This window comes from Mixophyes fleayi, chromosome 4 (genome assembly GCF_038048845.1).
Source record: "Mixophyes fleayi isolate aMixFle1 chromosome 4, aMixFle1.hap1, whole genome shotgun sequence".
NCBI lineage: Eukaryota > Metazoa > Chordata > Amphibia > Anura > Limnodynastidae > Mixophyes > Mixophyes fleayi.
This window is the reverse complement of record NC_134405.1, coordinates 93,040,081-93,064,028: the sequence shown is the minus strand read 5'-3', so window position 1 is coordinate 93,064,028 and position 23,948 is coordinate 93,040,081. Positions and strand designations below refer to the sequence as shown.

At 37.8% G+C, this 23,948-nt stretch overlaps 1 protein-coding gene across 3 annotated transcripts in view; it reads left to right on the top strand.

Moving 5' to 3' along the window:
• NTRK3 (neurotrophic receptor tyrosine kinase 3) overlaps positions 1 to 23,948 on the top strand; it is a 479,767-nt gene that overhangs the window by 638 nt on the left and 455,181 nt on the right. For all 3 annotated transcript variants that reach the window (XM_075207751.1, XM_075207750.1, XM_075207754.1), the window contains exon 2: positions 321 to 927. In XM_075207751.1, coding sequence (XP_075063852.1) covers positions 680 to 927 — 248 coding nt within the window. In that variant the 5' untranslated portion in view covers positions 321 to 679. The remainder of the gene's footprint in view (positions 1 to 320; positions 928 to 23,948) is intronic.

Here is a 23,948-nt window from a genome sequence, read left to right as displayed (position 1 = left end):
TATTTGCACCCCATCCTCAGTGAGGGGCATGTAAGCGAGGTTACGATTCCAACGATGAGCATAGAAACCTGAACTTTTTTCTGCTGTACAGCACTGACTGCTCTGCAGGATCCAGGGATGAGACAAGGAACATCCTGTCTGAATGTATCTCTTGCAGAGAAAATTGTTTTTCTATAGGGGTGGTATAGTGTATGTGTCTTTTTTTATTTTTGCATACATCAGGTTACAAATGGTGCTGTTTGATCTCTGATCTTCTATGTGTATCATTCCATTTCCCTGATCCCACTTTGCCCCCCTTCTCTCTTTCTGTTTTTTTGCAGGTGTGACAGTTTGAAATCTGCCCAGTAGGTGGGACTTGGTGACTTTAGCACCCGTTTTTTTTTCTGTCTCCCCATCTTCTATTGCATTCCTCAGAAGTCTTGTAGACCTCCTGGAAAAAAAAAATAATAAAAAAAATAAACCAACAATCTGAAATCAACAAGACAGCAGCATCAGGCACTATGCATCTCTGTGGGCTGAGAGCACTGCGCGTTTGAGCCATTTCAGGATGACTTTAGCTGCAAGAGGATTTTGCATCTGATTGCTCATCAAGAGAAAAAGGCTGAGATTTTTTCTCTCGTCTTGGTTTCCTTCCCCTTTCTTTCCTCCCCTTTTTGGGGTTGAAAAGCAGCTGCCTGAGATGGATGTGTCTCCTTGCCCTACAAAGTGCAGTTTTTGGAGGATTTTCTTATTATGGAGCATTTGGCTGGACTATATGGGTTCAGTTCTCGCTTGCCCTGCTAATTGTGTGTGCAGCAAGACTGACATCGTCTGCAAGAAGCCGGACGATGGGAACATCTTTCCCCTCTTGGAAGGGCAAGAATCAGGATCAAGTAATGGAAACACGAGCCTCAAAATCACTGACATCTCTAAGAACATCATTTCCATGTAAGTCTTGCATTCTGCACTCCATTGCCCTAAAATTGAAATGTGCCCATTGCTCTTTGATGCCATCGATCGTGTTATGTCTTGTACCTCAGGACTGGTGGTCAAGCCTGCCCTGACTATCAATCTAGTTGCATTTTCATTGCTCCACTGTGATCCTTATACACAAATATCCCCTCACTTCCACAAATGCAGTGATTTGCTCTATGCTTAACTAGAATGAACTTAATCTGGTTTTATTGTAGGGAGCCATGGGAATAGAGGGCATGATAATAATTCCTATTAAATGTTCTACAGGAAAATTGATATATATTAGAATTTGCCTGTTTACTGTATCTTTGTTGCATAGGTTCTTTGTAGCTTTAGGACTGAAATATATTGTGCACTTAACAGTGATTGTTCGCCCTGCTGTTCAACGTTTAAGGAATTTAGTTGGAAAACAACAGCAAGAAATACATATGCAGTAACTGTTTTACTATGAGATGGTAGCATCTATCAGTTTCTGATCAACTCATATTGTCTGTCATGTGAAAAAATAAATAATAGCATAGTGTGATCATGTTTGGTAGATAGAAAAGCATGCATCTACTATTCTTTGCTGTTTGGGATCACAATCTGTAAATGCGTCTTGAAATTTGTTTTACTCCATCCATATAAAGAGATGGACACCCAAGACAGACAGGACGTGTCTTTGCTTCAGAACCACCCTGCCCACAGCTGGAGGTGTTCACAGTGAATTGGTCGCAATACACTGTTGAACATTAAATGTTTTTTTTTCCTGGTATTAGTTGGGCAACTGAGTTCTAAGCTTGTGTACATCTCTGGTTGGAAATCATTTAATCTCCTGGTTTAATAACGGAGACATAGAAAAAAACACAGTTCAAAGTTTATTTAACACCCTCTGTCCAGATGGTAATAATGAAATAAAAATGACTGGCAGATTGTTAATGATGCAGATGCTTCAATTCTTTGCTCCCGTTTATTCTGTTTCAAATAACACTGTATAACAATGTGCCAATGGGTTAACTCATTTGTGGCAAAATAGGCCCTGGCAGAGTTTTAGGGGTTAACTGGTTTTGTTTTTAACCCAGTGTATGAGATATCAATCACTGTGACTTGAAATTCATCTTGGCAGCTCTTCACTGCAAGCTAAAAAAAAAAAAAAAAAGAGCACTCAAATTGTTCATTGGAATAGTGTTCCAATAATTCACAATGATGATAAACTTCTTTAAGAGGAAAATGTGCTATCTGTCAACACATGCTGGGCTTATATAGTCTATAGAACCGCAGTATCCATTGATGCTTTGGATAAGACTTATTAGTGTAATCTTTCACCAATTGATGACTGCTCAGTAGAAAACCCTTCTACATATTCCAAATCCCATTTCCCGACCCCCAGTTGCTCGACAATTCCTGCATTAAAGCCCACTCTGGTTGGAGGAAGGTTTGCAGAATGTCTTGTCGCCAGGATTTTTTTTTTTTCACACTATGCATTTGTGAAAGAGCTATGGAGATTTGCTTCCCCACCCTCTCATTTAAAACACAGCACAGTGTTTAAATATTCAGATCACCAGCTAGATCAGACACTAAAGATAATCCTTGGGAAGTGTCATGGAAGTGTGTGGATTTAGCATGGGAAAAAATATCTGCAGGTTGTCGGTGCAGTCATGAAATAAAACAATATTCTGCCTACACTCATCTTAGCTGTAAATTGTATGGCCCCCGGTTGTTCTTTGTGCCGTCCAACTTCATTTGTCAGCTGTTGCTTCACCTGCTTTTGAAATTCTAAGATCTTATAAGTCGTCATTTATGTTTGTGTCTTGCAGGTTACTATAATGTATGTTAGCCAAATGTTGCATGCTTCTCTGCTTTGGCTAGATTGTGTATATAGATTTGCCATGCTTCATGAACATCACATTTAGGTCCATTTTGGGTTCTGCGAGACTATTTGTTTCATTTGGCACTCAAGACATTGTGAACAAGATTGCAGCGTGAGACATGGGAAACATGAAGTGGATTAAATGACATGGAGCCAGGAATACTGGGGCTTGTTTCAATGAAGTCAGGAATGTAATTAAAAATAAACCTTTTCCATTTGAAGCAATATACAGCTTATATATGCAGAAAATATATTTTGTGAAATTATAATATAATGTGGTGTAATCAAAGTGTGGGGTAAACGAATCATGTATGCTGTAATCTTTGCTATACTTATTTGGTAAAACCATCTAGAACCAGGCAGAGCCCATTGCCTTCACAATGGTAGAGTCATTTTAGGACTAACATTTTATTGCTAGTTGAGGCGCTGCATATATATCTATATTTTTAATTTGAGGATTTCAAGAGTAAAATTGTCATTTGCACACAAGGAGTAAAATTACTGTTCTCATTGGCCATCAACCTGTCACTCTCCAGGTGTAAGCTGCAATTCCCAGAATACTTTATTCAATAGAAACTTCTTAATGACTATTCCTGCCTTGCAAGATATGGTTGTGTGGTGGTCACTATGACAACTCTAAAGGCTTTATTGTATTTGCACTGTTTTAGTTTTGTGTTGTATTATTTTTGCTTAAAAAAAACTTAGCTTATGGCATTCCTAAATGTCAATCACAAGTGATAATAGTAAAAGATGTGCTTACATAAATCAGCCACATATTGTGATTTGTGTACTTGAAATGTTGTTTTAATAGTTGTTGAACCTGTAAAATAGTGCTGATACAACAATGCGGGACATACTAAAGTAGTAGGCGTTTTAGAGTCACTTCATACATCCCCGCCCTGCAGTAGACTGTAGGACACTGCACCCATGCGATCATTGATTAGAGGTAAAAGTTCGATCAATGTAGGGCGTTGTCTATCTTTGTCTGATTACTTTGTATCCCATTCCATAGCAAAGCACAACATTAGTCTTATTTGGGGTGTTACGATAACTATTAGGGAAATATAACTTGAAGAATCTGATTCTTTATTTTATTTAGTGATTCTACATCTATATTGAATATTGAATAAACATATATATATATATTTCATATACTAATCATTGTTGTTAATAATGTTGACTCTATAGCGTATAAAAACTTGACAGAACTGTGGATTTTTACAACAAGGGGTAGATTTTTTTTCCTCTGTGTACCAGGTTTCCTGTCTATCAGCCTTTTATAGAGGATTACGGAAGACAGTAGCTTACACTCCGCTACCAAACACATATACAGCGTGTTTCAGTCATCTTATATTCTTGCATGTTTGACTTAGGCTTGAGTATCTTTGATCTCCTGATAACTTAGCCACTATGAGCCTTGTTACAAGGTAATTTTTCGCTATGATTTAAATACATTTTTTGGTTCAATGGCCATATATTGGCTGTTACACTGCAAAAACTGAAACCAGTGTACTAGGAGAAAAGAGACAGCATGTGATTGGATGGGAGAATGTGTTACTTTCTCAATTCCCATCCAATCAAGTACTGCCTTCTTCTGCCAGGATTACCCTTGCTGATTTCAGTCTTTGTAGTGTGTCACAGCTGAATGCTTTACATGGAGTGATTGGCTGTTTCATGCAGTGGGTGCTATTGTTGTAAATCAGGCATTATTTTAGGAGTAGTGAGGTGAACGTTGGTTGTATTATCAACAGAAAGGGGCCTCATCACATCACTGGAGCAGTATATTAGCGATTAACGTCTGTTCAGGAAAAATCTGATGTAGACAACTCCTAAATTGTCTCTCCAGTCGGGAGCTTTTGTGAGTGATATTTCAATAAATAAAAACAAAAATTCCACCACTAGTCAATGTGTCATAAGGTGCAAGGGAAAAAAAACAAAAACTTATTTTAATATATTTAAATTAATATTTAGAATTTTGTGTTTGTGCTTTACTCCTGTATATGAAATGTACTTTCTACAGTGCGTCGTTGGAGCTATATAAGATAATAAATAATAATGTGTGCTCCGAAACATTGTGGATGTATGGCATTAATGAAAAAGTGGTTCTGAGAGTGATTTGACACACTGAAACCCTCTCACATTCACTCACACCCATGGTACACTAATGTGGGATCTCATACTTTTGACGTTTCTGACAGATATAAAAATATGTTATGTGTGAAACACTGTGAAATCAGTAAAATCAGAAAATCTCACTTAAGGTATCTCTCCATGATACTTTAATCCGGGGATTACCCAGAGGCCTTCAGAGCAAGAGATCCTCTCCTGTTCGCAGCGTTGTTCAGCTCCAATGGAACCTGGCTCTGTAGGACCTACCGGATAATGAAACGTAAGTGAGATTTTGTGCTTTTATTAATTCCACCTAATTCAACGCAACACTCATTTTTAGTTTTGGATGGAGTTATCCTTGAAGTGCACCCATCACTATGAATTGACATGTTATGACTTTATAGTATATGGAAAGACACCTATAAACAACACTTCCTATTTGTTTGAAAAATGCTTATTTTTGGACTATTTATTTCTCATTTTGGCATTGTATCTTTTCTGTTGACATTTCCGTCTATTGCCAATAGCCACAGTGCGGAAATAAAAGACGGGGGACAGGTTCACCAATATTCTTACAGCATAAAAAGAATGATATCCATTGTCTCTCGGCATAATTACAACAATTCCATTATGTATTAACACACTATCAAATAACCAAATCATCATTCAAAAATTGAGATAGATCCGCCAGGGGGTGTTCCTACCCAGCTTATTCTTCTGTCTGAGGCAAGAACTGAAATGAGGCCTATCTCATCCCTTAGCGACTCTCAAAGACAAGAGTAACTCTAAAATACAAATACTGTAACTTTATTCATTATTAAAGCTACCAATAAATAGCTTATTTAGTCTTTTGCAGCATTTTCATTTTGCAAATTAGTCCTCTACATTTTTCTGCCCTCCAAAACCTGCTGAACAAGAGCTGCCTCATGACTGGCATGTCCCTGGGATCAGTGTAGCTGTAAAAAAGTCTGTTATCTATAAACACTGAAGGCAGCCATGTTGTGGTCTGTGCTAATATTTATAAGAGTCTAGCCTATCAATTCACAAGGAACTGATGATGTCACTAGGGCACAAGGCACAAAGGGATGTCACTAGTGCTTAGCGAATGGATAGGCTCCCTTTACATAAAGGGTTGCCTCTGCTGTGTATAGGCTATAAGCAGATGCAGCCAGTGAGCCTAACATATCCATTCAAACTACATGTCCCAGCATGTTTGCCGGTGACGGGCTGCATAAGCCTATCGTTAACTTCTCAAGTGTTCTGCTGAAACACTGCCTGACCAACGTTACTGTTCCTAAAATCATAACACATGCATTCAATCCTTCGCTTATGAAGAGTGTTTATAAATTCAATTTTACAAAGTCCTCAGTTAATTAGTGTTGTAGTCTGCTTCATTGTTTCGTCTTGTATAAACGAGGGGAGAATAACAACAGACCACTTTTACTGCCTGCGTTAAGTCAGAGCTGTTAATTTCAAACAGGCAAACTGGGTCCAGGGTCACATCCATAATAGAGGCTGAAATAAACCAGTGTATGAAATGAATGCAGAAAGAAATAATACACCAAATAATTGCTGTAAGTGTATGGAATATGAAAAGTGTATTGATGAAAAATCATCTTAACTGGAAATGTCTTTAGTTAATGTATTGCAAATCATTAAAGTAGGTAAGTAGCAACTTCTTCTTCAAGCAAGGGGTAATTACATATATCTGGTATAAGATAGAGTTGCTTCAAAAAAACATTAATTGAGGGATTTGATCCCTATTTAAGTATTTGTGGGCACATACATGCAAACCATTCCTTATATTACACTTCTGTGATGCCATGCTATTTTATAGCAGATATATGTAAATATATCAATAGAACTGTTGGCATAATTTATTTATAATGGGGGCTTTCCAGTTCCATTTAGCCCAAATCTAAATAGTCATAGTCTAAATACTCGTAAATCAAAATGTACCAGTGCTGTCTTCAATTTTCTAGCTCTGCAGTAGTGAGAAATAGGTTTACTCCCAGCTGTGGATCCAAAACCCCACCAAAGAGTGGGAGCTGCAAATAGCTCTAACAAATGCTAAATGCAGCGCTCTTCTCCAAGCGGACCATTACTAAGAAACCTTTAATATATTCCCTTAATTCAGGTAAAGGCAAAGTGTAGCTCTGCAGCTTTTGTTATCCTACTGGACCTACAACCCCAGCCAGCATTTGGACTTTTACTTCTGCTTTCTTCTGAATTTCATAAAGAAACTGCAAGTACCATGGTCATGTTATTATTATCTAGTGAGGTGATAGGCTACATTCTTATTCATTTCAGTTGACCTCACTGTGATTGGATTCACTTCAAAGGTAGCAGCCCTATACTCAGTGACTTTGGGCCTGATTCATTAAGGACCGCAAAACCCACTTATTGTGAGGTTTTTTTTAAAAACGCACAGAAATAGGACATACACACGTTCATATTCAACTGCAAGCGAATCAGAAGAAGCGTCTCTTGTTGAATACGGGTCTAGGTACACACTGCCTATAAGGCACTTGCCGTATTGAGTCAGACACAGCACACTGCAGATACGAACAATACATATGTACAATATAAAGTCCCAGCAGAACACACAGAAATAAAAGGATTCAGTTGTCGTCACCTGTTAATATTATAGTCACTAATAAAAAAACATTAATTTTTTATTCTTTTTTTCCTTTTTTTTTCTCCATGAAATGGATTTACTGTGATGGCATTAATGTCTACTGGACATAAAATGCAATTTTACAGTTGCTCTTGATTGCGAACATATGTATGCCCATTCCCCTCCCTGTTCCACCCATGAAATTGTAGGCTACCGCAAGTGTCCTTTGCGCTCAAACATGAATTGCCTACACATGCGTTTTCTGGCGTATAGTCTGTTTCTGGGCACGTACAGAGCAATTTAACGCAAAACACTGCAAGTAATGACGTTTACGTTTCTTAATGAATCGGAACCTTAGTTTTTAGGTGCAAAACATGGGTCTCCAATTCAGTAATTGAGAATTTGGAACATAAAAGCTGAAAAATACAATTAATAAATCATCTTTTCATTCATTTTCTTCTGTTATCGCCTGGTACATCTTTCAGTCAGTGGGGGGCTGACACCTTGATGTATAGGGCTTTAGCCATTTAATAAACAGACCCCTTAACTCTATTTGAATCCTTACTAAGCTGCAGATGCATTGAAAACTCACCATTTCAATGCTGTTGGGGATAGTCCCAAACTCCAGGGTATGAACAGGTTGCAAATTAGCGCCAACTAGCATGCACCTGTCAAACCACAAGTTGGCTGGATCCACTGTATATAGGTGACACATGACTTATAAGGGGTGACATTTATTATAATATTTGAAAGACTGTGTACAATTAAATACTATTGATCATTGCACATTATTACAAACATTACTTGGTTTATTTAATTTAAATGCCCCTACTTTATATTGTGATATGTGGAGACCAGCGAATACCTAGTGTTAAGCTGGGTACACACTTAAGAATATTTCTCCAGAAGCAATATCTTTAATGATTTTACCGACGTCTGAAAGTCCCAATCAGTGTGCTGGTTCATGTGTACACACCCACATGATTTTACAAGATTTACCTTCAGATCTGTTGTCTTCATCTGTCATAACCATCGGCTGAAAAGATCGTGAATCTGTAAACTATATGGAGATCTGCCTACACTGCTGGTCGTGAGTGCAAACACACTTCAGAATCTGCCCGATATCGCTTCATCATTTATAGTGATTTTTATTCCAGTTATAAAATCAAATGAAACAATATGATAAAACATGATCTTCGCAGTGCACACACTAATGTAATATCGGACCTAACAGTTGTTTATCGTGTGATTGGCAAAACCTGGGTGAAAAACCTGTAGTGTGTACTCAGCCTTATATTAAACCTCTTCAGTGACAGCAATACCTGCCTACTTTAATCTGACTTATCTACTGAAGAGAATGAACTGTATAACAAAGGAAAACAATGCATAGAATAGAAACTATGAATTTCATACTAGTGAAATATAGTGCTGACGTCAGTTATACAGAATTTTATAAAGTGATTATGGGTTTTATTTCAGCGTCTAGACAAATCAGAATAAGATTGTCTAACCATCCCTAAAATGTATGTGATTTCTACTGTATGACAATGCTTTTCAATTGGATTTGTCTTATAGACATATACTGAACTGTATATACTGTATAACACCTACCTATGGAAAAAGTGCATAACAGAGGTCTACAATATGGTGTTTATGGTAGAATACTTATCCACCAGCTTTTATATATCACTATACACGCCCCATAGCAAAATTTAGGTAAAGTCCCGGCAATGCGCATGTACCACTCAGAAGAGATCTCTAAAAAGAGCAGATCAGAGGGTCTCAGAGTGAGTGAGGGGCCTGGGACGTGACCCTCACCTCCTGGCCCCATAGCTTCTGCACCACCTCCCCCCCTATCATTACGCCCCTGGTACTATATGAAGGAAAGTTGTTGTTAATCATAATATCAGTTATTTGGTCACACAGTGGCCATGGCTGCTTTGTTCCTATAACTTGAGGCTCAGTAGCTGTATATTGTAGCAGTTCTTGACATTCAATAAAAGATCCCCTTTTATCTCACATGATGACTGTAAACAATAAAATTGGTATATTGTGTATTTTTTTAGGTATTGACTGTTAGATGTATATTTGATTAGGGCCCAAGTATATTTGATTAGGGCCCAAGTTACTATTCGTTATGTCCTTCATCTCTGTGTGTTCATAGTTTTAAATGGGCAAAGATAGAAAAATGGGGGCCACAGCAGGACAAAGTGTTTCAGAACATAAGTTTGCTATTCTTGTGGAGGACCCCCATGTCATTAAATGAGGACATGGCTGCATTGTGTTATGGTGTGAGAAGGAGAGTAGAGGGAAGCAAGAAGCCACAGACTAGGAATAGTACAGATGCAAAGCTCTTATCAAACTAGTGTGTAAATATTATGGTGTTAAATACACAACTATAGAGATTATTTGTTTTTAATTTGTTTTTGGAATGTTTAAGTTATTTGTTTAAGTTTACAATATTTCATTTTGACCTGGTTTGTTAACTAGAGGAGAATCTTTAAACATCTGGAACAATCCAACGTGACTCCAATTGATAATAACAGAGATAAAGTGGTAGAAAATGTTGACAAATAGCTCCCTAAATCTCGAACTGTAGGAGTGGTTCCATCTAGATTAAAGTATTGAGTGTTTTGTAATTAGTATTGATAGACAGTAATTTACTTTTACGTGATGCCAATGGCATACTGCAGAGGTTATTGGAACTTATTTATGGCGGAGGATTATTTGCATGCTTGGAAGAGCTTTGTATAAAATCTGTATATTGTAACTAAATTCCTTAAAGGGCCAGTCAGATTGTTAGTTGTTTCTAAGGTTTAGCACTCTTCTTTAAGGTTTTATTTATCTCATTATCTAATGGTCAGCACTTCTTGTTTATCTCTAAAGAGAACACTGCTTATCTAAGTCCAATCAGTGGTTGTCTGTTTTCAGGTGTCTATAACCTACCGCTCTCTACCTGCAGGACAATTGCTCCTCTGCTAGCCAATGGGCAAAATGTTAATGCACAATCGCTGGTTCTCTATCAATAGGGAGCTGCAAGTGTAAGTATGCATCCAGTGTCCCCTATTGGCCAGAGAGCTATTGACAGTGATTTATGTGTGTTTCACCCTTCTAAAGTGTTAAAGTGTAGGTGTTGCCCATAGTAACCAATCAGATTCTAGCTATCATTTTGTAGAGTGGACTAGATAAATGATAGCTAGAATCTGATTGGTTGCTGCTATGGGCAACACCTCCACTTTTCCTTTTAAAAAGGTTTGATAAGTCTACCCCTTAATTCTAAATGCCTGTAATTAGTGGCTTTCCAGCTCTTATGGATCGACATATTCTAGGGGTGTGCACCAGCCACTTTTCGGGTTTTGGGTTCTGATTAGCTTCAGGTTTTGGGTTCTGATTGATCTTGCCAAAACACCACACTCAAGGTTTTGGTTCTGATTTAGGGTTTTGGGTTCTGATTTTTTTTTAAAAAAGCATAAAAAGTGCTAAAATCCATATTTTTGGTTTTTTTTCACTCCTACACTATTATTAACCTCTATAACATTCATTTCCACTCATTTCCAGTCTATTCTGAACACCTCACACCTAACAATATTGTTTTTAGGCCAAAAGGTTGCACCGAGGTAGCTGGATGACTAAGCTAAGCGACACAAGTGGGCAGGAACAGTGAACGTAGTTCTATATTGCAGTACTAATTTTTTTATACTGCAGGAACAGTGAACGTTGTATTGCAGTACTAATTCTTTTATACTGCAGGAACAGTGAACGTAGTTAAATATTGCAGTACTAATTCTTTTTTACTGCAGGAACAGTGAACGTAGTTAAATATTGCAGTACAAATTCCTTTATACTGCAGGAACAGTGAACATAGTTAAATATTGCAGTACTAATTCTTTTATACTGCAGGAACAGTGAACGTTGTATTGCAGTACTAATTCTTTTATACTGCAGGAACAGTGAACGTAGTTAAATATTGCAGTACTAATTTTTTTATACTGCAGGAACAGTGAACGTTGTATTGCAGTACTAATTCTTTTATACTGCAGGAACAGTGAACGTAGTTAAATATTGCAGTACTAATTCTTTTTTACTGCAGGAACAGTGAACGTAGTTAAATATTGCAGTACAAATTCCTTTATACTGCAGGAACAGTGAACATAGTTAAATATTGCAGTACTAATTCTTTTATACTGCAGGAACAGTGAACGTTGTATTGCAGTACTAATTCTTTTATACTGCAGGAACAGTGAACATACTTAAATATTGCAGTACAAATTTCTTTATACTGCAGGAACAGTGAACGTAGTTAGAAATTGCAGTACTAATTTTTTTATACTGCACGAACAGTGAACGTAGTTAGAAATTGCAGTACTACTTTTTTTAGACTGCAGGAACAGTGAATGTTGATATATAGCAGTACCAATGGACTTAGCAGGACAGAGCACAGGACAAAGCACCACTGGTCTCAGCAGGACAGAGCACAGGACAAAGCACCACTGGACTCAGCAGGACAGAGCACAGGACAAAGCACCACTGGACTCAGCAGGACAGAGCACAGGACAAAGCACCACTGCACTAACCAGGACAGAGAATACACAACCTCCCACTTCCATGTACAATGCCCGAGTGAAGATGGCGGTGGCAAGCGGGGAATTTAAAGGATCCGAGTATCGCGAGATCCGACGGCGGGATAATGACTCATAGCCTCGTTTTCAGGTTTGCTAAGCGCTGGAAATACCCGAACAGTGCTCGGATCGGGCTCGGATCCGCACTGTTCGGGGCTGCTCGGATAGCGGAGATCCTAGCCCGCTCATCCCTGACATATTCCAGAGGGGGGTGACTTGTAGTTTGAAAACAGCCATAAAACTGCAAGTTGACTAGGCCTTCTATAGGCAAATAGGCTGAACAAGTTTTACTAGCACCCAGTCACTTACAGAATATCCCAATTTAAGGATAAGAACACCATGCAGTGTGCTTTTACTTTATAGTGTTTATCCTGTGTTTTTCTCTGATTATTTAGAAACTCATCTTATCATGTACAGAATTGTAACTCCCTAAAACTGGACTATATCTTCTATGTTCCCGGTCCGTTTTGGTACAGACAGCAAACAAAAATTTGTGTTTTATATGTTATATTTTTTTGAGTTATATACTTTTTATGTGTCATTTCAGATATATAAATTATATTTTTCACTGAAAAGCTTTGTCCTCTGTAAAAATAAAATATTATTCAACTACTGATCCTTTACTTATTGGGAGTGAAGCCTAATGTCTAAGTCTTGTTATTAGGTTTACTTCTTTAAAGATAGTTCTCTCTTTCTGTCACATGAGGGGTTCTTAGTGCTTTGAAACAATTCATATTTATCTATTGAAGATATCACCTTCATATTACAGTTTTTAATATTCTCATTTCAAATGTGATTTGTCCTATGTCATAGAGTATGTGCAGTGAATCAGGGCCGTCTTTCCCATTGGGCACAATGGGCAGGTGTCCGGGGGCCCTGCAGCCCAGGGGGGCCCGTCGGAGGCAGCAAAAAAAAAAAAACCTGGAAAAAAAGACAATACTTACCTTGCGGTCAGCTGGCGATCCGGCTCCCTCCTTGCTCTCCTCCTCCGTCGTGCTCGCAGTGCATGTCGGGCGTGATGTCATCATGCCCGCCCGACATCCATTGCGGAGCGCAGCACGGAGGAGGAGACCATGGAGGGAGCCGGATCGCCAGCTGACCGCAAGGTAAGTATTGTCTTTTTTCCCAAGTTTTTTTTTTTTTGCTACCTCCGACGGGCCCCCCTGGGCTGCAGGGCCCATATATATATAATCATTTTTTTTTGTATATATAGGGGCCCCGGTGCACTGCTGTTGCCCGGGGGCCCAAGATGTTCTTAAGAGGGCCCTGCAGTGAATAACATAATATATTATCTATGTAGGGTCATATTCAGCTTTAGAACTTAAACAAACTGTAATAACATCTTTTTTCACTCCCAATGTGGTCTTTAACACTATATGAAATGAATGTTTGCTGTCTTTAAAGGGTTGTTCACATATATGCTTTCATGGTTGTTCTTTTACCAGTACACTCTATTGTACTCCTGGGGGTAAATGTATGAAGCTGAGAGTTTCCCAGTGGGTTTAAAAAACCAATCGGATTCTAGCTATCCCTTATTTAGTACATTCTACAAAATGACAGCTAGAATCTGATTGGTTGCTATAGGCAACATCTCCACTTTTCAAACCTGCCGGTAAATTCTCAGCTTGATACATTTACCCCCTAGTGTGGATATAGCATGAGTGATATAGGTTGTGTCACGCAACATTAAAAGTTTAGAAGGCAATGATGGCAACAAGCTCATAAGGAACCATAAGTGCAGCCTGGGTAGGGGGCATCTGCCCCCGTGCCGGGCCCATAGTGGACTACTTTGGGCTGGGTCACTGGGCCACCTGCATTGTTTTTCCTTTAAAATTTTCCTAATAATCCAGCCTTGGCTAAAATTTGCCAGCCCTACCCTGGAAACCATCCAATCTATTTTTAATGTGCTATTCCAGTGTTATTTAGTTAGCAGCTGAAAAGTGCATAATCAGCCAGTAGGTGGGAACAAGCCTTAAATTATACTAGAAATAGCTCTGTAATGGTTATTGTGGATAACGGCCAAGTGTCACTTTTCACTTTGCCATTACCAATGTCTCAGCTCAGTGTTGTACCCAGTGTTGTTCTGCTGTCTGAGAAGTATTACAGGAAGATGGTTTCTTCTCTCCAATTCACACAGATGTGTCCCTGTGACTTTATTAGACTTCTTTGTGGGTCATGATTTCCGAGATCATCGTTAATCTTTGCGACAGCTTTCATCATCGTTCCATCCATGTCTCAGTTTTTGAGTATTGAACTGGCTGTCTTTGTAGCAAGTGATTCTGAGACATGACTTATTAGGTGTCTCCTTTCCCATACCCACTTGATATATGCCATATTTCTTCCGCTGGTTGGAAATGTATTCAAATTAAGGTACAAGCATAGTAGAACAAGAGTTTGTAACTCTTCATTAAGAATTATTAGTACCGTTTGCATTTCAGGTAGATAGACAGACAGTAATATATGTAGATTAAATTGTTTTGACAATGGAGATGTGAAACTAGTTTAGTAGCATGGAATAGCAATTAAAATGCTGCCTAACACTCATGCTGGTCATACATGTACTTATCCTGTCTCTTGGTAATGTGAGTGACATGTTCACCATCCAATTTGGCCACTCATGTGGGTGGCCAAACTAGTCGAGATCTGTCCAGTTGGACCACTTCTGGTGTCACTGGGGACTTTTGTATGATGACCCTTTTCCAACATACACAATAAAAAATTGATTATCATGGGGCCTTATATGCTGCAATATCCAGAAAGTTGTCTGGAATCATCAACAAAGTCACAGTGTGCATCATCAGCTTTACTCCCCTCAAGAAAGCGCTTATATGCTGTATGTCCATATGTTCCCCTGCATACCAACCAAATGACCACACCATCTGTATAGCAAGCTTCTATTTACATTACGTAAAGCAGCTACAATACAATGACCAGTGAACATACATTTAGTATTTAGCAGTTTCAACTGTGAAATTCATGCTTTAAAATATATAACTGTATGTAGTTTATAAAGATATTTGAAGTGATCTCCTGTTGCTTCATATATTTAACAAAGTTTTCACAGATCTCCCCAGGAAGATTTCCTCCAGTCTGAATGACTTGAAAATTAAACGGGTAAAATCTTGATCTAATGAGTGTTAAACTCATTAGAACCTGCTACTTATGGAATGTTCATACAAACTTTAGTTTTTAGCACTATTCCAGATTACTGAAAGGGAACACTGCTCCTCGCTAACTCCTAATATCTTTATAATGCTCAGTAAACAATGTATTAATCGCTATCATTTCACTATTTTGTACACTTCTTTGTCTTTACTGATGACTGTACATTTAATGCTCTGTGAAGCAATTTTACGTCTCCTATGCTAGGAATTTGACTGGGCAGCATCAGTGCAGTAGAGTATTTCTAACCATACAATTAAGCAAAAGAATAGGCAACAGTTAAATATATAACAATGCATTACACTCTACTAGACAAACAAAGCTGATAATTAGGCAACCAACAGCAAGAAAACAGCTTCTAGTAATTACTAAGGGTTCAAAAAGTATTGCAGATATTGCACTACGTAATGTTTTTTGCCTTTGTGATCTTTGTTGATTTTTATTCAAAAAGCTTTTGAGTGATGGCTGTTGTTATTAGACTGATAAATTGGGTCACTAAGCACATCATAAGGAAATAAACTATTTATTGTTGATCAACCCTAAGTCTAGTAATTAACCCAATGAGTGGCATAGATACACTGCTGAGCAGCTAGATAACAAAGACAGAATGGATAACTCCAATAACATTATACTCTATAGATTTATTTTTATTTTGTCATTAATTATTGTATCTACTTATATTCATGAGACGTTAAACTGGTATCAATATTTTAATACATTTTTTTGCTGGTTTAACACTATTGAGGACATACATTTTTTCACTATGTATTACCTTATTAAATTCATTTAACTTAATGAAACAGTGACAGTTGTTTTCATTGCTACAAGAATCTGCAGTAGATAGTGTTGCTATTGCTGTCTATGAAGAATTTTGCTGCATGATTTGATAGAGACAAGCACGACTGACATCTATAATTAGATATGCAGAGGTGCAAGACTGGCATCTTTTCTGCTGACAAAAGAATTCCTCTATATAGTTTAAATTTAGGACATTAAACATATGGGAGTATGTAAAAAGATGTAAATCAGACTTTGTTGGGAACTATTATACTGAACTCACACAACATACCTAAATGCTCGACAGTTGTTGGTGTCAGACTTTAGTAAACAGAAAAATCAATAGCAAATGTTACGTATCAATTGGGCATATTTTTATTTTTATTATATATATTTATTATATATTTTTGAGTAAGTTATTTATCTTTAGTGTGTGGGTTACGATATGTTGTAACAGGGGCAGGTTAGTTTTACACCTAGAAATGATTCTGAAATTATGGCTGGTAATCTCCATTCATTTGTTATCAAAGCAAGATTAGTAAAAATGTTTTTAATGCATGTCCTCTGTGGGCAATTGTTTGCTGTTGCTTAAATATGCTCATCCGTTATTTATGTTCATTATATCTAGCACATTACCTCAGACATTTTATCTTCGTTTAATGTTATTTTGACTAATAAACACAACATTGTGATATTGTAGCCCAGGAGTCCTTGAAATAAACAGATTTATTGCTATCATATCTGTATATGAAATTATATTAAATGACATTTGCGTGACTGAATAACGAGCACTCAGATTTTTTAAATGGATTATTATATTTCTTTTATAACTTTATAAATCTGTTACACAGTTTTCAAAAGATAACAAGTACATATTGTGTTAATTTTGTTTGTCTGTTTTATTGCAATGGTTTGTCAGCACTGTCTTTATTCAGGGTGGAAAAAAATCAAGCTGGAAGAGCGGAAGGCTAGTATTTCACAAATGCAAATGTAATTAGAATTTTTTGTCATAACCTTGCAAAAGATAATGTACAAATTGCATTCATTCATTCCTCAACAATCCTGCTAGTGGAAGCCATTTTGCAATCTGGTAAGGCTAACTAAGGTCTTGAATGACAAATCAGTTTTGTCCAGATGGCGGTCTGCTGGAGTTTAAGGCAAATGCTTGAGACACCCTACACTGTAGATTAAATTCATTTGTACCCATCATTCCTTCTGATTTCCTTATACTGGAAAAAATAGTATTAACTCAATATTTATTATAGGACTTTTGAATGTGGAATGTTAATAACAGGTTTATTAGACTAAGGGGCATATTTATTAATTAACAGGGGTTTGCCTCATTATTTACCATATGCAATTGCAATGATGACAGAGGAGTCTTCAGGGCCCATTAAACAAAAGCTCATCCCGGGACAGCGCATCCGATAGGAGGCTGTCCTGGAGATGACTTTACTTACCTTACAACTCCGGCTACTATCGCAAAGGTGGCCTCAGGTCACGCATGTGCAAAACAACTTTTGCGATGGTAACCGGAGGGGAGACCAGGTAAGCTGCCAAGATCCCGCTACCACAGTGCTCTCCCCTTAGGCTTTAATGGCTAACGCCATCTTCAGCTGATCAATAGGAAGATTATACCCGATGGCTAACGTCATCTTTAGCTGATCAATCTGAAGATTGTATCCGATGGCTAACGTCATCTTCAGCCGATCACTCTGAAGATTGTACCCGATGGCTAACGTCATCTGATCAATCTGAAGATTTTACTCAATGGCTAACGTCATCTTCAGCAGATCAATCTGAAGATTGTACCCGATGGCTAACGTCATCTTCAGAAGACCAATCTGAAGATTGTACCCGATGACAACACCATCTTCAGCCAATCACTCTGAAGATTGTAACCGATGGCTAATGCCATCTTCAGCTGATCAATCTAAAGAATGTACCCGATGGCTAACGCCATCTTCAGCCGATCACTCTGAAGATTGTACCCGATGGCTGACGCCATCTTCAGCTGATCAATCTGAAGATTGTACTCGATGGCTAACGTCATCTTCAGCAGATCAATCTGAAGATTTTACCCGATGGCTAACGCCATCTTCAGCCGATCACTCTGAAGATTGTACCCGATGGCTAACGTCATCTTCAGCAGATCAATCTGAAGATTGTACCCGATGACAACGCCATCTTCAGCCGATTACTCTGAAGATTGTACCCGATGGCTATTGCAATCTTCAGCTGATCAATATTAAGAATGGACCCGATGGCTAACGCCATCTTCAGCAGGTCAATCTGAAGATTGTACCCGATGGCTATTGCCATCTTCAGCTGATCAATCTGAAGAATGTACCTGATGGCTAATGCCATCTTCAGCTGATCAATCTAAAGAATGTACCCGATGGCTAACACCATCTTCAGCCGATCACTCTGAAGATTGTACCCGATGGCTAACGCCATCTTCAGCTGATCAATCTTAAGAATGGACCCGATGGCTAACGCCATCTTCAGCAGATCAATCTGAAGATTGTACCCGATGACAATGCCATCTTCAGCCGATCACTCTGAAGATTGTACCCGATGGCTATTGCCATCTTCAGCTGATCAATCTGAAGAATGTAACTGATGGCTAACGCCATCTTCAGCCGATCAATCTGAAGATTATACCCGATGGCTAACATCATCTTCAGCTGATCAATCGGAAGATTGTACCCGATGGCTAACTCCATCTTCAGCCGATCAATTTAAAGATTGTACCGATGGCTAACGCCATCTGAAGATGGCGTTAGCCATCAGGTACAATTTCCAAAAATCTTTGATTTGCAGAACTCGTTAAATCAGGCAACATTGCAGTCTGCTGTTGGGTATGATAACAGTGGGACCGCAGAATATCTTTTTGATATAAAAAACGTTGTTACCTAGCAATGTGTTACATTTTTCGGGGGATTTTCAGCTCAAAGGACCTTTATAAATAGTCCATTTAATGTAAATATGAATGGGAATTACAATTTAGCAAAGTATAATTATAAGAATGACAAGAATGAAAGCCTATCAACCATCCACTTAACCCCTCATCCACTCTGCTTGTTCTCCCCTGGTCTCTTCTTCTCCCTTGCATCACTGCCTCTCTTTGTGCCTGTTTTGTCCACCTTCCCTTAGGATGTGAGCTCGCATGAGCAGGGCCCCTCTCCCCTTCTGTCTTCATACCGACTCTTCTGCTCTGCCCTCTCTCCATTTGTCTGCCCGGAGTTTCTGAAGCATTGGTACTTAGTGTTTATTGTTCTGTAATGTTTTACCCTGTATGGTCTACTGTTCGTACTATGTAAGGCACTGCGAAAACCCTGTGGCGCCCAACAAATAAATGATAATAATAAAATGGTAATTAAGTTTCTTGAGACTGTAAATAACATAAAACAAATTAGGACTGTTCCCTTCTTATAACCCACATAGAGACCTTAGTGCTTGCTGCTCACAGTGGGGCACATCTATTAAACAGTGCAAGCTGTTTATAAATATCATTAAATATCATTAATATTAATGATAATATTTATAATAAAATGCAGATTGTTTTGGTCAATTTGTGGTACTTGTCGATATAGCCTAAACTTTTCAGTGGTGTAAAATCTAATTTAAGGGCAGATAAAGCCCTTTTATGAATTATGGGGCACATCTGTACAGCATACTATGAATTGGGGGCACATCTGTACAGCATACTATGAATTGGGGGCACATCTGTACAGCATACTATTAATTGGGGGTACATCTATGTAGCATACTATGACTTGGGGGTACATCTATTTGGCATATTATGAATTAGATGCACATCTATGAAGTATACTTTGAATTGGGGGCACATCTATACAGCATACTATGAATTGGGGGCATATCTATGTGGCATATTATGAATTGGGGGCATATCTATGTGGCATATTATGAATTGAGGGGCACATCTATGTGGCATATTATGAGCCGAGGGGCACATCTATGTGGCATATTATGAACTGAGGGGCACATCTATGTGGCATACTATGAATTGGGGGCACAGCTATTTGGCATATCATGAATTGGAGACATGATATGAATTGTGGGTACAACTATGAGGCATGATATGAATTGTGGGCTCCTCTTTGTGGCATAATACAAAGTGAGGACACTAATGTGTCATAATATGAATTCGGGGCACTACTATGTGGCATCATTTAAACCAGGGCACTATTATGTGTATAACATGAACGTTTATTTTTCAGGCCCATTAAAATTAATATTATGATAGTAGCATCATAAAATAAGACATAACTACATGTTATATATATATATATATATATATATATATATATATATAAAACATATATATATAGCTATATATATGTATATATGTACATACATAAATATATACCCAACTGGCACACATGGACTTGACGATATTTTAGCCGACACACTGATAGAAATAGATTTTTACTCTATGCTCTATGCTATTGTTATTTTTGTGCCTCTTTCGATGTAAAAAATTAATTAATAACAGTGTTGCTCAATAAATGACCTGAGAAACATTTTAACCAGAAAGGCACACTGGTTTTAAAATACTTGACAAATAATTTTCCCAATTAAGACTTTCAGATGGGTGCAACAAAGTCTAGTATAGTATTACAATTTAACTAGTTTATATTTCTTATTTGAGTTCCCATTTAAAAACACATTTTTTCCAGTACATCCCTTTAGGATGTAACACATTTGGAAGTCAGTTATAGAACTTCTGTGCAGAACAGCAAGTTACCCATTTCATATTTGCCCTGTTACATCGGCATATTACAGAATTGGTCAGTCAGGATTGTCACTCGCCTCTTAAACTGGAACACTTTTATTGGAAGTGGAGGCTTGCTTATATAGGAGAAAAGGGGAATAATGCTCAGTGAAGTAATAATATGCACTAACATCTTGCCCTTCAAATTCTTCTAAATCAAATCAATCTAAATGAATAGAAATCTTGTAATTTGTAAAGTACTTTTGATGATTGCAATGTGTTTGACATATTGCAATATCATAGGTATACATACATATATGTGTGCATGGCATTTCATTTAATTTTCCTAATAGATTATAATATATTTAAAATATGACATCTTTGGCAATTGTGTCAATGTTCCAATACATTCTTACTGAAGTGTTCTCTTACTGATGTGCCAATACTGGCATTAGTGTCACAATCCCCCTCTTAATAGAGGTAGATGACACTGGTTACTGACTTTACATTGCATCAATACCAAATTGATATGCAATTACACCATCTCATACCAATATATAATGTGCTAAATATGCTTCTTCTGTTGTACTCCAACTCATACAAATGCCATTATACGTGTGTGCTACTGTCCAGATTATGTTTGCGATATACAAATTAATGATAATATTTATAATGCCATGCAGATTGTTTTGGTCAATTTGTTGTACGTGACAATATAGTCTAAACTTTTCAGTGACTTAAAGCCTAATTTAAGTGAAGATAACAAATTGGCCAAAAAGTTGGCAAGACCTAGAAGCGATACTTTCTCTAAACTGTATGCTGTGGAAATAAAATATTTAAGGGTTGCTCTAATGAGATCTCCACCAAAACAACTTCATTAAGAGTCTGTTCTTCACTGCAGCCCTAAACATGAGCAAGTTCCATTTTTAACACTATTGTTCCCAGATTCCTGACATTAGAAAGAACAGTGTTTATAAACCCACTAACTATGTCACAGGCACAAATGGAATCAGTCTTGTAAAATCACAATAAAGTACTACCTAGGTAACTTGTGAAACAATAAGGGCTTTATATTACAAATCATTGGTATTCCTAACTGGAAAAGATCATAGAATGCTGGCTTTCACTTTCACACTGTCTTGTAAAATTATGTTTATACCATGTTTTATTCATTCTTTTTATTGCCAATATTAATTAAACCATCAAAGAGGATTGCTTTTATTTCAACATAGGTTGTTTACTTAGAAGAACAGATACCAATAATTTGGTGAATATTATGTGCAGATATTAAATACTTTACCTTAATGTAGATTGTGTATCATTATTTTGCCCCCATTGTTTGTTTGTCTTATACGATCATGTGCTTTTATGTCTAACGGACTCAGTTGTCCTAAACCTGTACAGATGTAGCCATGATCATCTCACATTTAATTCCTGCACACAATTCGCTAACCCTTTAGAACAGCGATGGGCAACAGATAGCCCTAGGACCACTTGCAGCCACCTGAGCCTTCATCTGTGGCCCCAGATCCTTCCTGCTTTACTGTCAAATTTGCTTGTTATAGCTTCTAAGACTTGATCAAAATACCTGCTGTTATGTTATCATCATCATCACCATTTATTTATATAGCGCCACTGATTCCACAGCGCTGTACAGAGAAATCATTCACATCAGTCCCTGCCCCATTGGAGCTTACAGTCTAAATTCCCTCACACACACACAGACAGAGAGAGAGAGAATAGGGTCAATTTTTTGTTAGCAGCCAATTAACCTACTAGTATGTTTTTGGAGTGTGGGAGGAAACCGGAGGACCCGGAGGTAACCCACGCAAACACGGGGAGAACATACAAACTCCTTACAGATAAGGCCATGTTATAAAAGATAGATGTCTCCTACTTTGATTAAATGTATTGTTTTAAGCATAAAGTATGGCCATTATGAAGGTTAGAGAGCCACCCATTCGGACCCTGAAGTGTATCAGGTTGCAGGTCAATGATTTAGAATATGTGATAAGTTAACGATGACTATGTGATCTGTTCTGCGAGCTTCAAACTACCTTACTCTGTCTACTGTCGGTTTTATATTTGCTAACAATATACTACAAGCAGGGGCATGACTAGAAATGTCTGAGTTACGGAGCAAAATTGTGATGTGACTCTCTAAGCAAAATCATAAAGCGGAACGCAATAACACAATGCATGCTCCAAACATGGTCAGTACCCAATAGGGCAGATTACTTATTGTATTAATAGCAATCTTGCACTTTGGTCTAATTATGCATACAGTCATTTTATTCTCATTATTTTCCAAATCATATAACTGCCCAGATACCTTTATTATAAAGCCAAGTTTGTTCTTAAGGCACATTTATTCCTGCCGGGCCCTTATACCTGTTGAATGGAGTGTTGTGGCTATAGTTATGTCCTTGCATACAAGAACACAAGCAGTGCAATATACTTCACTCAACCCTAATTTTATAACATGAGTTTAGTGTCATCTGCATGTAGTCCCATTGGCAGGATGCTTGAAGTATGCAAAATAAGTAGCAATAAGTGAATGTCCCAATTTACAGAGTGTGGAAAGAATTCCAATTTACAATATTGGGCCAACGGTCTTATTTTTGGCGTACTAATTCACAAAAATGTAATTACTGGTTTAATCAAACAAGTCATTTTAAAAAAGACATTCCAAGGGTATATATACAATGTTGTTCATGTACTAAATGTGCTCATCCTGTTAACACTCTAGGCAGAGGAAGAATTCAAAATGATATTTAGTGACAAAGAGAGCAGAGTATGCACATGGTTTTGAATGGATCACAAAGGGCCCCAGAAGAATGTCATAAGCAAACTGACTAAAGAAATATATTGGCAGCGCTATAGAGTGAGAATGCAGGGTATCCATGTCACAGCTATGACTTGTCCCTTCATAGAGTCACTTGGGGTAAAGCACATATTACACAATACACACAATGTATTGTGTAAAGAATTTAATTGCAATGTCTTTCACAATAAATGATTCTCTCTTGTGTTTGCTACATGCTGGATAATTAGCCAGTCAAAGGCTAGCAGGCAATGCTGGTATTTGTAGTTATACACATCCAACGGCAGGAAGGATGGGAG